The sequence below is a fragment of the Passer domesticus genome, chromosome 1 (genome assembly GCF_036417665.1).
Source record: "Passer domesticus isolate bPasDom1 chromosome 1, bPasDom1.hap1, whole genome shotgun sequence".
NCBI classification, from domain to species: domain Eukaryota; kingdom Metazoa; phylum Chordata; class Aves; order Passeriformes; family Passeridae; genus Passer; species Passer domesticus.
In genome coordinates, this window is record NC_087474.1 from 1761797 (window position 1) to 1775471 (window position 13675).

At 43.9% G+C, this 13675-nt stretch overlaps 1 protein-coding gene across 1 annotated transcript in view; it reads left to right on the forward strand.

Annotated features, from left to right (window-relative positions):
• The window catches only part of OBSCN (obscurin, cytoskeletal calmodulin and titin-interacting RhoGEF), a 198831-nt gene that overhangs the window by 35663 nt on the left and 149493 nt on the right, over positions 1–13675 (forward strand). Inside the window, exons 4-8 of the mRNA XM_064416433.1 lie at positions 1730–1990; positions 4641–4943; positions 6006–6272; positions 7578–7853; positions 11285–11557. Of these exons, the coding sequence (XP_064272503.1) occupies positions 1730–1990; positions 4641–4943; positions 6006–6272; positions 7578–7853; positions 11285–11557 (1380 nt within the window). The remainder of the gene's footprint in view (positions 1–1729; positions 1991–4640; positions 4944–6005; positions 6273–7577; positions 7854–11284; positions 11558–13675) is intronic.

Genomic DNA, 13675 nt, shown 5'->3' on the forward strand with positions numbered 1-13675 from the left:
TCCTAAGGCATCACCTTAACATGACCCCAAGCATCACATGTGTCCCCTGGCACTGTCACACCATCTTGTCTGGTGCCCAGTGAACAGAATTGTGATTCTTGTCCAGAATTGGTGCTGACCACAGTGGAAAAGGAGTTTTGCAGCTGTGGCCAGATGTGTGGTGCAGGCTGCAGTCAACACCAGGATGGTTTAGATTGGAGAACACAGCTCCAGATCCCTGGGAGCTGGAGCTGTTCTCTGGAGTTTGGGAAGGGGACAAGGAAAGGACAAAGTGTGGATGGCCATGCCCAAGTGTCCTGAGTCTGGTGGTTCAGACTGGAGGTGTAGTTGGGTATGGTGAGGGTGTCTGTCAGTGAGTAGACACAAACCCCAGAGCTGCAGGCAGTGGAGGCTGCCACAACTACAGGATTAATCTTGTCCTGACTCATTTGAAGCCTGAGTATACTCCCAGTGAAACCAGGAGGAGTTCTTCATACATAAATTGCTACATGACAGCTGGGTGATGTGCATCCTCAAATTCCTTTTTGTACCACCAGTAAAGAGCTGGGAGTGCACAGAAGTGAATGCAGAAGGGAAAATTTAGTCCAGAGACTTGGAAAGGTTCAGGCTGACATCTTTTTGTTGCACCTTCTGTTAGGTCTGGACCAGCCCATATCTGTGTGTTTGCTCCCAGTAGGACAGCTGGTATTTTTTCACTTGTTTGTGCTATAATGGTATGTTCCATCCAAAAGAGAGTGACTGAGCCAGGTGGAGCTTTCTGGAGGGAAAGGAGGCAGAGCTTTCCTGGGGAGCCTTGTGCCTGCCCTGGGAGGGAATTGGAGGGAGCAAGGTGGGATTGGGACAATGTGAGGGCTTGGCCAGAGGTAAATTGCTGTGGGATGAGGACAGTGCTGAGGGCAGAGAGGTAAAGGGAGGATAAGCAGAGAATCAAGTCTTGAATCTTGTGGTAAAACCTGTGCCTGATCTGTTGTTTTATGAGGGAGTTCAGCATTGCTGTTCATTGAACAGCTCTGGGTGATCTGCCTGGGCAAAGCCTCTTTCACCCCTCAGGGACTGTCCTGGAGCTGGAGCCAGTCGCCGTTGGTCTTTTGGGGTGGTGTCCTTATGGTTTGGCCAATCTTTTCTGTGAATATTCACATCTTTTATCTTTGAGGTTGTCCTAGTAAGTGATGATATTCACAGTCACTTGGAAAGGACATAAATTCATTCAATGTGAATTTCTGGTCTGGCACTAAGAGGAAACCTGAAATTTTCAGTGTCTTTCTCACTAATTTAGACAACTTCTGTGTCTGCCATGTTGGTTATGTGATTTACTTTGATGGAGGTAAAATCCTAAAGGTAGAGGAGAGACCTGTCTGGCTTAAGACTGACCTACTTCAGCATAATTTTAATTTCAGTTCCCAGCATATGTGGAAAATGAAAGCTGTCAAATCTCTTCTCTTGCAAGGCTGTGTATATTTTGTGTTTACCCAGCATCTGGCTTTGCTTGGTAGACAAGAAAGCCGGTGACTGCAGTTCAAAAAAGATTTGCTTTTCTCTCTTTGAAGGCCAAAATGAGTCCTTGAAGTCATCTGCTCTGTGTGACTCAGAGCCTTGAAATTTAATTTTGGGTGTCTGCATGGTATCTATAACATTTTGATTGGGTGTGGGCTAGTCCTGTTTCAGTCTGAACAGTCCAAAGCATTTAATATCTGCCATTTACTGATTACGATTATTTTGTTATCTGAAGGGAACATCATTAAAAAACTCCCACGTAAAACTGCTGTCTTCATCAATGACACGGCCACCTTCTGCGTGGAGCTGGACAACGACTGCCAGAACGTCAGGTGGCTGAAGAACAGAGAGGAAGTGAAACCCAGCGACCGCATCTCCATCACGCGCTCTGGCAAGCAGCACACCATGACCATCCGGGAGTGCAAGGTGGAAGATGCTGGAGAGATTGCCTTCCTGGCTGATGAAAGCAGGACTTCCACCCAGTTCACTGTGACCAGTAAGCTTCTCTTTTATTTGGCCTTGGTGTTGTCTTCCCATGGCACTGTTGTTGTTTTGAGTGCCACCATGATAATTTTGGTGTCCAAAACCAGCTGAAGGTTTGATGCCTGCCACAAAAAGCCAACCTGTGAGGGTTGTGAGGTGTTTGGAGGGATCCAAACAGGACTTGCACCCCGTTCACTGTGACTAGTAAGATTCTCTTTTATTTGGCCTTAGTGTTGTGTCTTCCCATGGCACCGTTGTTGTTTTGAGTGCCGCCGTGATAATTTTGGTGTCCAAAACCAGCTGAAGGTTTGATGCCTGCCACAAAAAGCCAACCTGTGAGGGTTGTGAGGTGTTTGGAGGGATCCAAACAGAATATCTGTAGGGTCATGGAATGGATTGGGTTGGATGGGATCGCCTCATTCCACCCCACGCCTTGGACAGGGACACTTTCCATCAGACCAAGATTGTCAGGGCCTTGTCCAGCCTGGCCTTGAACACTTCCAGGGGTGGAACATCCATGGTTTCTCTGGGTAAGAGCAGTGTTGGGGAAAAAACATGACACAAACTTATCTTACTTGACAGAGCAGTAGCAGCAGGTGCAACATTGTCAAGACTGGCCCTGAAATGAAATTTTGGTGAAGTTGCCTAATTGTATTTGGTATTATTTTAATGACACTGCATTTCCCAGGCAAAGCCTGCTTTATTTAAGACATCAATACATATGATTTCTGGCTCTGTTGCAGTTCTGGATCATATATGAACAAATCAGCCACTCCAGTCACAATTTAGGAAGATTAATTCTTTTTTTCTCTCACCATTGCAATCAGTCAGTGACAAAAAGGAATCTTTTATTTAACAGATATGTAACTGCTGTGTTATATAAATCTGGTTTGGGCATTCTGAAGCCACTGAACTAAAATGAGGAGAAAATGAGGAAAGTGTCACATCCGGCTTTCTGGCAGTTTCTATGGTATTTGTAAAGCTGTAACATCCAAACAAGCACCTATGCAATGGGAACAATAAAGTTCAGTTTGATTTCAGCCACTGCTGTTTAAATTATGAAGAAAGGTTTGATTCATGGAATAGAGATTATAAGGAGCTACCTTCCCACAGGTATTGCTGAAGAAAACATTGCATTACCATTTCTGATGGCAAGGTCAAGAGATCCCATTCCAGGGCTTAGCATTCAGCTTAATGTTACCCTACTGGGACCTTTGACATCTATCTGTGACCAGCAGCTACTGACAGGCTGGTAACTGTGCACCCCAAACCACTCCTGTGTCTATTTCTGTAAGGAAGGAAAAGCGTATCGCCTTGAGATTTCCTATTTTTACACTTTGTGCATATCAGATTTACTGCCTGGAGAATCCTGTGTGCTATGTCCACATCTTTTTCAATTAGCTGGGTGAGATTGGTGGTGGCTGTTCTGATACCTTTTATAATGTACAGGCAATGTTTGTGTATTATTTGTCACTTTGCATTGTTACCATGCCCATTTTAAAGATGGGGAAACTGAGGCAGGAAGGAGATCAGTTGACCCAGAGCTCAGTTTTTAGTTTAGGCTCATCAACAGACTCCATCTACAGTCAGGAATTCTTGAGTATGGCTACTGTGTGATTGTTTCACCCACTTCCCACACCTTATTTAAGCTGGATTAATTGCTGCTGAGTGTGCTGTTCATGGGATCACAGCTGGAGTCTGGTTGACTGACTTAACCCAGACACCTTTCAGACAGCCAAAATTAAATGAAATTAATCCTGGGCCATGCCACTAGAGGTGTAACTAGAGCACATCAGGTAATTCCTCCTGACCATATAAGTGGCAGCACATAGTGAATAATCCTGATGAGACTTGAGCCTTCTCTAAAGGATTCAAGAGGAATAAAAGGGTCAAAATAAATATTCATTATGCAAATACATGTAGGAATACATTTATAGCCTCAGGTACTATAAAATAGCCACATCTCTTCAATAGTAGGTTCTCATGGTGGGGACACATCTTTGTCATTTCTTTTTGAAGTAAATTCCCCAGTCCCAGAAGCTGGTTCTGTGTAAATTGCTAAAATAAAGATCCCAAATGATGTCACTCTTGGGAGACAAAGTTACAGCTTCTGAGTGGGGGTAACATAAAATTCAGGAGCAGGACAGATACCCAGATTAAAAAAAATACCCAGATATAAGCCTGTATAACAAGCCAGGCTCTCCATGACTCTTAAAAGACTTGAACAACCTTTGCTGATGGTTTTACCCATCTTCTGAGTGAAAATAAGAAGCTGAGTGTTAGTCTGCTTTGCCCAGGAGCTGTGAAGGGCAGAAATGTGCGTCTGTATCCAGCACTGAAGATTTAAGCCTACAAAATGTTGAAGACTCTCTGATTGTGATGACAGTTTAATATTGTGTAGAAATCACATATGTTTAGCTGTGCAACACAAGTAGTGGACATCAAAGTTTGAACTTGGTCTGGAACGACAATGATTCTGTGATTTTTTGTTTAAAACAGCCTCAAAGCATCTTCCATCCATTGTCTTGCTTTTCCGTCTCACACTAATGTTTTATGGAGGTTTATTAAACAAGATGAGTTTTTAGCCCAGCGTAACTATTTTGGCTTTTCCCCTCTGATGTAACTTACTGCTCTGTTTTGTTTTGTTTCCTTCCCTTGCGCAGCTCCCAAAAAACCTCCCACCCAACCCCCAGCTGACCCTGTGGTGAAAAATAAAACAGAAACCTCAGTGACACTGGCGTGGTCCCCTCCGAGGATGGAGCGGCCCGTTCCAGTCGACGGCTACATCGTGGAGCGCAAGAAACTCACCGGCTTCACCTGGGTGAGGTGCCACGAGTCCCACGTCCCCAGCCCCGAGCTCACAGTGAGCAACCTGGCAGAAGAGGCTGACTACCAGTTCAGAGTGTCTGCTGTCAATGCCTACGGGCAGAGCCCCTTCCTGGAATTCCCTGGGAGCTTGCACCTCGGTGAGCACGAAACCGGCACAAAACGGGGTGGTTGGGAATGTGGGTGCTTTGAAAACGTTTCCTGTGACTTTGAGGATGGAGAAATAGCCCAGCAAATCCTCTTTGTCTTCCCTGCTGGTTCTCCTGCTTCGTGCCAACCACTGACCTTTGCCAAAGGGAGGAAGGAAAAGGTCCAAACCCACCCCAGTGAGGGTGGTTGGGTTTTTGTGGTGGAGCTCTGGGCGTGTTCATGTTCCAATATCCCACATCAGGCTGTGGGGGAGGCAGGGCTCCCTGATATGGACCTTAAACCCATAAATGCTTCTTCTGCACCTGCAATAAAAATAAAACTTGAGATGGCCGTAAGTGCAATTTTCACTATATAGACATGAGACAACTCTGTTGCACCTGAGAATATTTATGGGTGATCATACCATCATGAAAACCAAGTTCTATCCAGTCTGTCTTTAATCTAAAAGTTTCTAGGAGAAATCCAGGGGTTTTGGTTTATTTTTAGGGTGCCAGTGTGCCCATAGAACCATTGGGTGCAATGGGATTTCTTCTTCCTTTGAATCACTGCAACTAGAAAATATCTGTACAGATATTGAAGACCCACAGAAACTTTGATCACAGTGTGTCTTGTGATTGTGTCATCCTTGTCCTTCACTGTCTGAAGATGCCTGTATTGTCCTAGAAGATCTAGAACTGACTCGTAGGGATATCTAGAGGTCCCTCCTTCTGAAATCTAATAATAATATTGACTATTCAATAAACAGCACACTTGTAGGGGACTTAGGGGTTTCTGGCCTATGCCTTTATACATTTTAGGGATAAAAAAAACCCCAAACAATAAAATACACCTGTTTTTCTAGACCTGTAAAAACAGGACTCCAGAGGTCAGTTACCTGCAGCAGAAGGAAACAAATCCTGTAGACCAACCATGCCTTTCCTTCAGTGCATGAGAATTCTATAAAGCTGCCTTAATTAATTCTCATGTCTTGTTTACCCTGACAATTTGGTTCCTTAGAGGAGTTATTCTCCATGACAGTGCTGTTCTCAGAGGTGTGTGTTGTTCTTCCCTAGAACCCGTCCTGGCTGTGAAGAACCCCCTGACAACAGCTGAAGTTGCACCTGGAGGGGATGCCCTGTTCACTGTTGATCTGACCAAGACATGTTCTGGCACCTGGTACCTGAATGGCAAAGTCTTACAGGAAAGTGAGACCTACATCATCAACAGAACCAAAACCACTCACACCCTGCTCATAAAAAATGTCACCAGGAAAGACGACGGGGCAGAAGTGAAATTTGTTGCCAATGATGTTGAGACCAGCACCAAGATGAGAGTGAGAGGTATTTATTGTCATTGCTGTCCATCCTTCTCCCAGTCAGGGGGTGGTTGTTGGGAATTGAGGATTAAAACTGGAGCTGGAGGCTTTCCTTGGTCTGTGGGAAGCACCTGAAATTGTGTCCTGTGATTAATGTGTGTCCTGTAATGACCTCACAGCTTGGAGTGAGTTGATCTGGCCAGCTAGTGGTATCTGAACTAGATTGCTTCACATCATCTTACAAATTTCTGTCAAATTTATGTCATTCACAAACATCTGTCAGTGGATTCTGTCACCGAATCTGCCACTAATTCACCTTAAAGTTGTAATTTCAGCTCTAGCTTTTACCAGTCTCTTTGACTGTAATAATCTTTCAAAAGTAAAAGAGCATTAATTTCTAAAAAAGCTTTTCTTGTAGGTTTTTTAGTCCATGATGTGTGGGACATAAAATTAGTATGCTGGAACTTGATTTAATATCAAGGTTTCCTCTATGAAATGACTGTAACAGCTGTACCTACCACATTGCAAGGCAAAACATAATGAATTCATAATGAATCATTTATTCTGGAAGGATGTGTTTGGCTTGGAAGAAGATCTCTGCAGAAGCATGTTTAGAGTATTATTTATCAGTAGGAAAAAAGTGTTAATTTTTTTTCTCTTAGTGACTGTGGCAATAAAAACAGATCAAGTTTTCTGAATTGGGAAAGAATGCACAGTATTGACATGAGTGTTGTTAGTCTCACAAACTGTGAATTCTACAGTACTTTTCTCTAACAAGCTAAAAATGGAGCCCCATCTCTCTCTCTCTACAAAGCCTTTGTAGGATAAACTCTCCAATTAAGGAATGACACCTAAATTATTTTTACTTTTAACCCAATAACCAACCACCTGTGGCCACAATGGGGACTTTTTTATCCAATTACACAAAACCACCCAAACCCATGGAGAAGAATGTGAAGAAGAAGGACCACCCATTGCCCCAAAACATCCATCTTGCTTTATGTATATTACTATATTCTAAAAGCTTAAACTCTAAGTTTCCCACCCTGTGATATCAGCCACTTCTATTCCAACTCCACACCCACAATCCCAGTTCTGTCATTCCGTTTTGGAAGCTTCTCCATGGCCCCAGGTCAATGCAGTGTTCTCTTGGGGGTCAGTGCCTGGCAGCACAGAAAGTCTGGAATTCTCAGTGACCAGGGTTCCAACACAGTGTGAGGGCAGGAACATGATAAAACACCTTCAGAGATCTAACAGTCTACAGCACACCTGTATCAGGGATAAATTATCATGATATAACTCAAAATAACAAAGCCTCTTGTCCTGGCAGGAGCTGCAGTGAGATTCACCAACAAGACCAAAGACGTAGAAAAAGTCTCAGCTCGGCTGCGGGAGGAAGCCAAACTCCAGGCTGAGCTTTCAGACACAGAGGCCACTGTGAAGTGGATGAAAGATGGGAAGGAGCTCAAGGCCAGTGAAAAATATGAGTTCCAAACTGTGGGGAAGAGGCACATCCTGAAAATCCGCAGCACTGCTGAGGAGGACGCTGGAGCCTACGAGTGTGTCTGTGAAGGGGATAAAATGGTTTATCAGCTCTCAGTGAAAGGTGAGTGACTGCCTGGGCTGCTCTGCACTGATGATGTTCCTGCCCTAAACCAGTGGAGCCCTCAAGGACACAAAGGGAGACTCCAGAGGGAGTTTGGTAATTGCCCATTAACATCCAGCCTTGATTATGTGTCCTACAGCAGAACTGGGGAGCAAATTCAGCAGCTGGCCAGGTGGTAAGAGCTGTGCTTTCACTCCAATTGGCATCTTCATATTCCAGGGAATTTGGTGTAATTTCATGAGGATGAGTGGTGGGTAGGGAAAAGTGCTCTTGAGATGAAGAAATCCAGCCCAAGAGGCAGGACATGGCACAGGATCCTGTGTCTGTCCCACACTTGCTGTGTGACATCAGACAAGTCATTGAAGAAAGACCTCAGTTCTGATTGTACAAGATCATCTTGGCATTGTGGGACTTGGGTTTTTAATTTTTTTTTTTCTTTTTCTTTTTTTTTTTAATTTGTGGATTTTTTTTTGTTTATTTCTGTCAATACTGTGGTGGATAAGAGAAAAGACCTTTGCAGGCACACTGGATGGCTTAACCCCTTCCTGTTTACAAGGTGCTCAGATGTGTAGAAAAACAGCAAGGTGGCACTTTGTTTTGGTATTTCTTAATTAGCACTGTTTCACAGCTGCTCTATTTTTTTAGCTCTTCTTCCTTCCATGGCAGTGTCTACCTTTGCCCTGAAACCAACAGCATTAAGCCTCCTTCTTGCAAACTTTCCCATCTGTGCAGGATTTTATGAACTAGAGCAAAGCTGTCTCTGCCTTGAAGGGGACTAGGTTTTGCCTAAAATCCCCAGTCTATCCCCAGACTCTTCCTCACATGGATCAGATGTCTGCTGAGGTTCAGAGCACAAAGTCTCACTCCAAGACAGTCCAGCCTGTTGTCAGACTTTCAGTGAAAGTGAGGGAAAAACAAAAATTCTTCAACAACATTTTTCAGTGTTAGAGAATCAAGGCATCACTTTATTTCTGGCCAGGATGTGCAACAGAAATAATTTAATTCACACATTGCCCGGGTTGTGTAGAGGAAATCATGCCATCACACATGACGTTAACTAGATTTTTTCATTTACTTATACAATCAAAACCCAGAGAAATCAATTGGTTCAATGTTCATTGGTCCCAAATTCTGCAGTGTTTAGTATTTGGTTTCCTATTGGTTATTGATCCCTTTGCCTTCAATATTAATTAGGTTCTCATTTTTTGTTCTCTTATTGATCTTTTCTGAGACCAGGTGTCTCCAACCATACCAGGGGTGCTGTCTGGAGTTGATGTTCATTAATGGTTGTTACCTTTTTTTATATCTCCTGTGCTAACCCCAGTCTGTTGAGGTGTTAAACTCATCAGGCCTCAAGTGGTGATACAGTCCTGTGAAAAGAAACTTCAATTCCTTTCCCCCAGGGCAGAGGTGAACAAAAACCCCTGACTGAAGTTATATAAAAAATTTAAACTTTATATTGTTTCCAACAAGACTGGGGGGATTTCAGAACCTATTTTTTCTTTGAACTGGCAAGTTCACCCTATAAAGACATTTGAGTTCCATGTTTGTCCCACAGCTCACCCTCACCTTCCTCCCAGGCATAATCACAGCTCCTGCACAGAGTGAGTCAGAGGTGTTTCATCATCATGTTCTGCTGGCACCTCACCCTCCTTGATCTCTGTAGAAACCACAAAGCCTGAGCATGTACTGTTTGGTTTTTTTTTTTCTCATTTGACAACTTTTTCAGTCATTTCAAAGAGCAAACTTGAGAGAGCTGGAAAAAAAAAAGTGACTAAATCTATATAGAGAGGAATTTCTGTCTACAACTGGCACCTGCTCTTGATTTTGATTTTTGTTCCTCTCTTGCTCTGCCTCTTTAGCATAATTTTTCATGCTGACAGTTCTGCCCACATTTACTTGAGTTACTTGATGGATGTTTCCATGTGGTTTTCAATGTGGTGTGCCTATCAAATGAGTGATCAATGTTATTATTTTAAAATCTGCGTTGACAAGCTGTGATGTAAAGCCTGCTGCTTGCATCTTGATTCCTGGTGAATCACCTTTGGTACCTCTCATCCTTGTGGGACGAGCCTCACAAATGCTGCATCAACATTTTACCTTCCAGCATCTGCACCTTTTATCAGCCACAGGGAATCATTTGAGGAGCAGGTCAGCTGTAAATGGCACGTGGGCATCACGTGGCTGCTGAGGGGCCACTGTGTCACTGCCTGGGCCCCTGGCCCAAACCAGCCAGAAATGCACTTGCCATTTGTCACTGCAGTCCCTGCACTGCCCTGGGCTCCACTGCCAGGCACCCTCTGACACATGACCTCCCTTGATGACAAGGGACATCTGAGACATCTCCTTTGGGCTGTTCTGGTTGTATTTTTCACTGTGGTTTTCTGTGGAAGGGAAAGGGATGAATGAACTCATCTCCCTCTTCTTCTTCCCACAGCCTTGAACTTGTGGACTGAGTTTCAGTAGTGCTGGGGAAAGAATGCCTTAGCAGTTCCCTTCCCTTCCCTTCCCTTCCCTTCCCTTCCCTTCCCTTCCCTTCCCTTCCCTTCCCTTCCCTTCCCTTCCCTTCCCTTCCCTTCCCTTCCCTTCCCTTCCCTTCCCTTCCCTTCCCTTCCCTTCCCTTCCCTTCCCTTCCCTTCCCTTCCCTTCCCTTCCCTTCCCTTCCCTTCCCTTCCCTTCCCTTCCCTTCCCTTCCCTTCCCTTCCCTTCCCTTCCCTTCCCTTCCCTTCCCTTCCCTTCCCTTCCCTTCCCTTCCCTTCCCTTCCCTTCCCTTCCCTTCCCTTCCCTTCCCTTCCCTTCCCTTCCCTTCCCTTCCCTTCCCTTCCCTTCCCTTCCCTTCCCCTGTGGTTTCAGTTTGGATATTGGTGTGGATTTTTAATCTTTTGCTTTGAGGCAATTGGTGACTCAATTATTTCACTCCACATTAATATGATGCCAGATTTATTGTTTATTTTCTATGCTCCAGTTAATTTCCAGGAATAAATTTATTTTTATTTTGGTCCTATGAGGTATCCTTATAGGTTATTAATTTTATGTAATTTAATTTATCTAGGTTATATTTTAACCTCTTCTAGAGTCAATTTACTTGCCAGGTAGCTACAATATAGTGATTGAATAACCTTCCTGGCTTTACCTTCAGTTTATTTCTTTTCTCACCTCCCTTTAAAATATTATTTTAAAGCTCTGTTTCCTGGGGCTTCTTTGCCTTTACTCACCCTCTTGTGCCATCTACATGCTCTGCTTTTTGGACACAAATCAGGAATATAGTTGGAAATTTGTTTGCCTCTTCTTTGCAATCTAGTGATTAGATCCATAATTAAATAAATAGATTTTGTCTTATCATAAATGAATACCCAATGTCGATGTCAATGTACATTTTTACTGCTGTGCACAGAATTCTTTACTAGAGCTGTGTCCCTGTTTTGTTTCAGCACTTGCAAACTTTGTAAACAAAGAGAAAACTGGAGGAGTTGTCAAGGCCATTGCTGGGAAACAGGCTGAGTTTGTGTCTGAGACCTCCGAGGCCAACATCATGGTGAAGTGGTACAAAGATGGGAAGGAGATCACAGCCAGCAAGAAATTCACCATGGAAGACAAAGGAAAACTGCACAAGCTTGTGGCTTCGGCTGTGACAAAAGAAGATGAAGGAACTTACACCTGCAAAATCGGGGATGACAGCCTTACTTTTGATTTAAAAGTCTCAGGTAAGTTTGAACTGCAAGTATGGGGTCAGAGTCTGTGTGAGAAACGCAGGATTTTGTTCTTTAGACTTGTCCTACCTTACAAAATGACAGATTTTTGGGCCATAAGGTTGCATAACACTTTGAGAGATTCTGACCCTTGCTCTGAGATTCTGACCCTTGTTATGATTCTGGTGCAAACCCAGAGTATGGACAAATAAATACAATGATGCTGTGATTTAACAGAGTTAGCTCAAGCTTTTTCCAGGGCTGGAGCACAACCCAAAAACAATGCTGGCTGAACAGCTGGCAGCCACATCTGGCCTCTATTCTTTCATCTCAGCCTGTGCATCATCTTAGGACCACCTCAAACTGGGGTTCAAAGCCCTGCTCTGAGAGCCATGTGGCCTCTTTTTGACAAGTTTGATTCCTGATTTTGAGACCTAAACATCTCCTGCTATTCCCAAAGGACACTCTGATCTCAGGGATTGCTCCCCGGGTGCTGTGACTCCACCAGCCAGTGTCACGTGCCCATCACACAAAGCACGTGGTGGTCAGGCCAAACCCAGAAGAGAAATGCTTGTCACCACTGCATTCCAGCCCAGGATGGAGCCAGAGGATAAAATGACACAAGAACTCACCAGTGAAATTCAATATCCGTGAAATGGAACTGATTCGAGTTGCATGCTTGTGGTAGCTTTTCTTCTAAATGGGATTTTCTGGCTTGTGCCTGGAGCTTAATTTTTAACCTGTTCCTAAATTTAAGATTGAAACTCTCCTGAAAGCTTCTCCTGGCATGTCTGCAGTACAATGCAATTCAAGAGAAGTCACAACTGAGTGCTTGTGACCTGTAACAGAATATCCAGGTTACTGTGATGCTGTGACGAGCTAACTAAAGACTCAGCAAAGCTGATTAATTTAGGACAGCACTTGTCTGGAGGGATTGCTGCAGGATTTAGTGAGCTGGAGGGAGTGCTTCCAGTTTCCAGCTGGTGTTTGCTCAGGTATTCACTCTGCATCTCACCTCCAGTTCTCTTCTGAGAATCCAACATCATGCAATTTCTCTTGGCGTGTAATTCCCAGCCCCTGACTTTACTCATTGAAAAACTGGTCTGAAACCAGGCTCTGCCCAAACTGACCCCTCAAAAGGCACTTTGTGCAATCTGATTTATACTGTCTGATTAGAGCTGTCAAAGCTGTACTTTAGAAGTGTTCTGGTTGTGCTTTTGTCTGAGCATCGTGTACAGAGGATTGTCTGATCTTGGTATAAACTTTTTGCTGGCCATGGGCAGGTTGGGTTCATCTCACCTGTAACTCCTATCACACCAAAGAAAACTGGTGTCTGCTAAATCCTAGAATCACAGAAAAGTTTGGGTTGGGAGCTTGAAGCTCATCCAGTGCCACCCCCTGCCATGGGCAGGGACACCTTCCACTATCCCAGGCTGCTCCAAGCCCTGTCCAACACCATAAAAACTGACTAAAGTGAGAAACTAATTAGTTGGTATATATACATAATGCAAGTCAACTAGGAAAAATTAAGAAGTAGAGCCAAGAGAACATTTCCAATTCCATTTGTGCATACCTAAAATATGATACCTCTGAGGTCTCAATTATAAGTGCTTCATATTACTGGAAGTGTGTTTTTCCTGGGATTTTAGAAGCATGCTAAAATAGACATATTTTCAGAATATTTGTGTAGCAAACCCCAAAGATAAAAGAATATTATGTACCAAAAAACTCACTCTTACTATCTTGAAAATTACTGTAATATAAATGACAGCTGTAGAAATCTCTGCCATGGCAGGGACACCTTCCACCATCCCAGGGTGCTCCAAGCCCTGTCCAACATGGCCTTGGACACTTCCAGGGATCCAGGGCAGCCTCAGCTTCTCTGGAAACCTGTGCCAGGGCCTCACCACCCTCCCAGAGAAAAATTTATTCTTAATACCCCATCGAACCCTGCCCTGTGGCAGTTTGAATTTGTTATGCTATGTTTTATCCCTACAAATTTTTGGTGAGCAAGGATTGGGTTACAAGCTGGTGACAACACCTTAGCCAGGACAGCTTCCTCCTTGTTTCAGGCATCACCATAGACATTTTCCAGAGTGCTGAGAAGCTGCACACTCAGGGGATGGTCTCAGG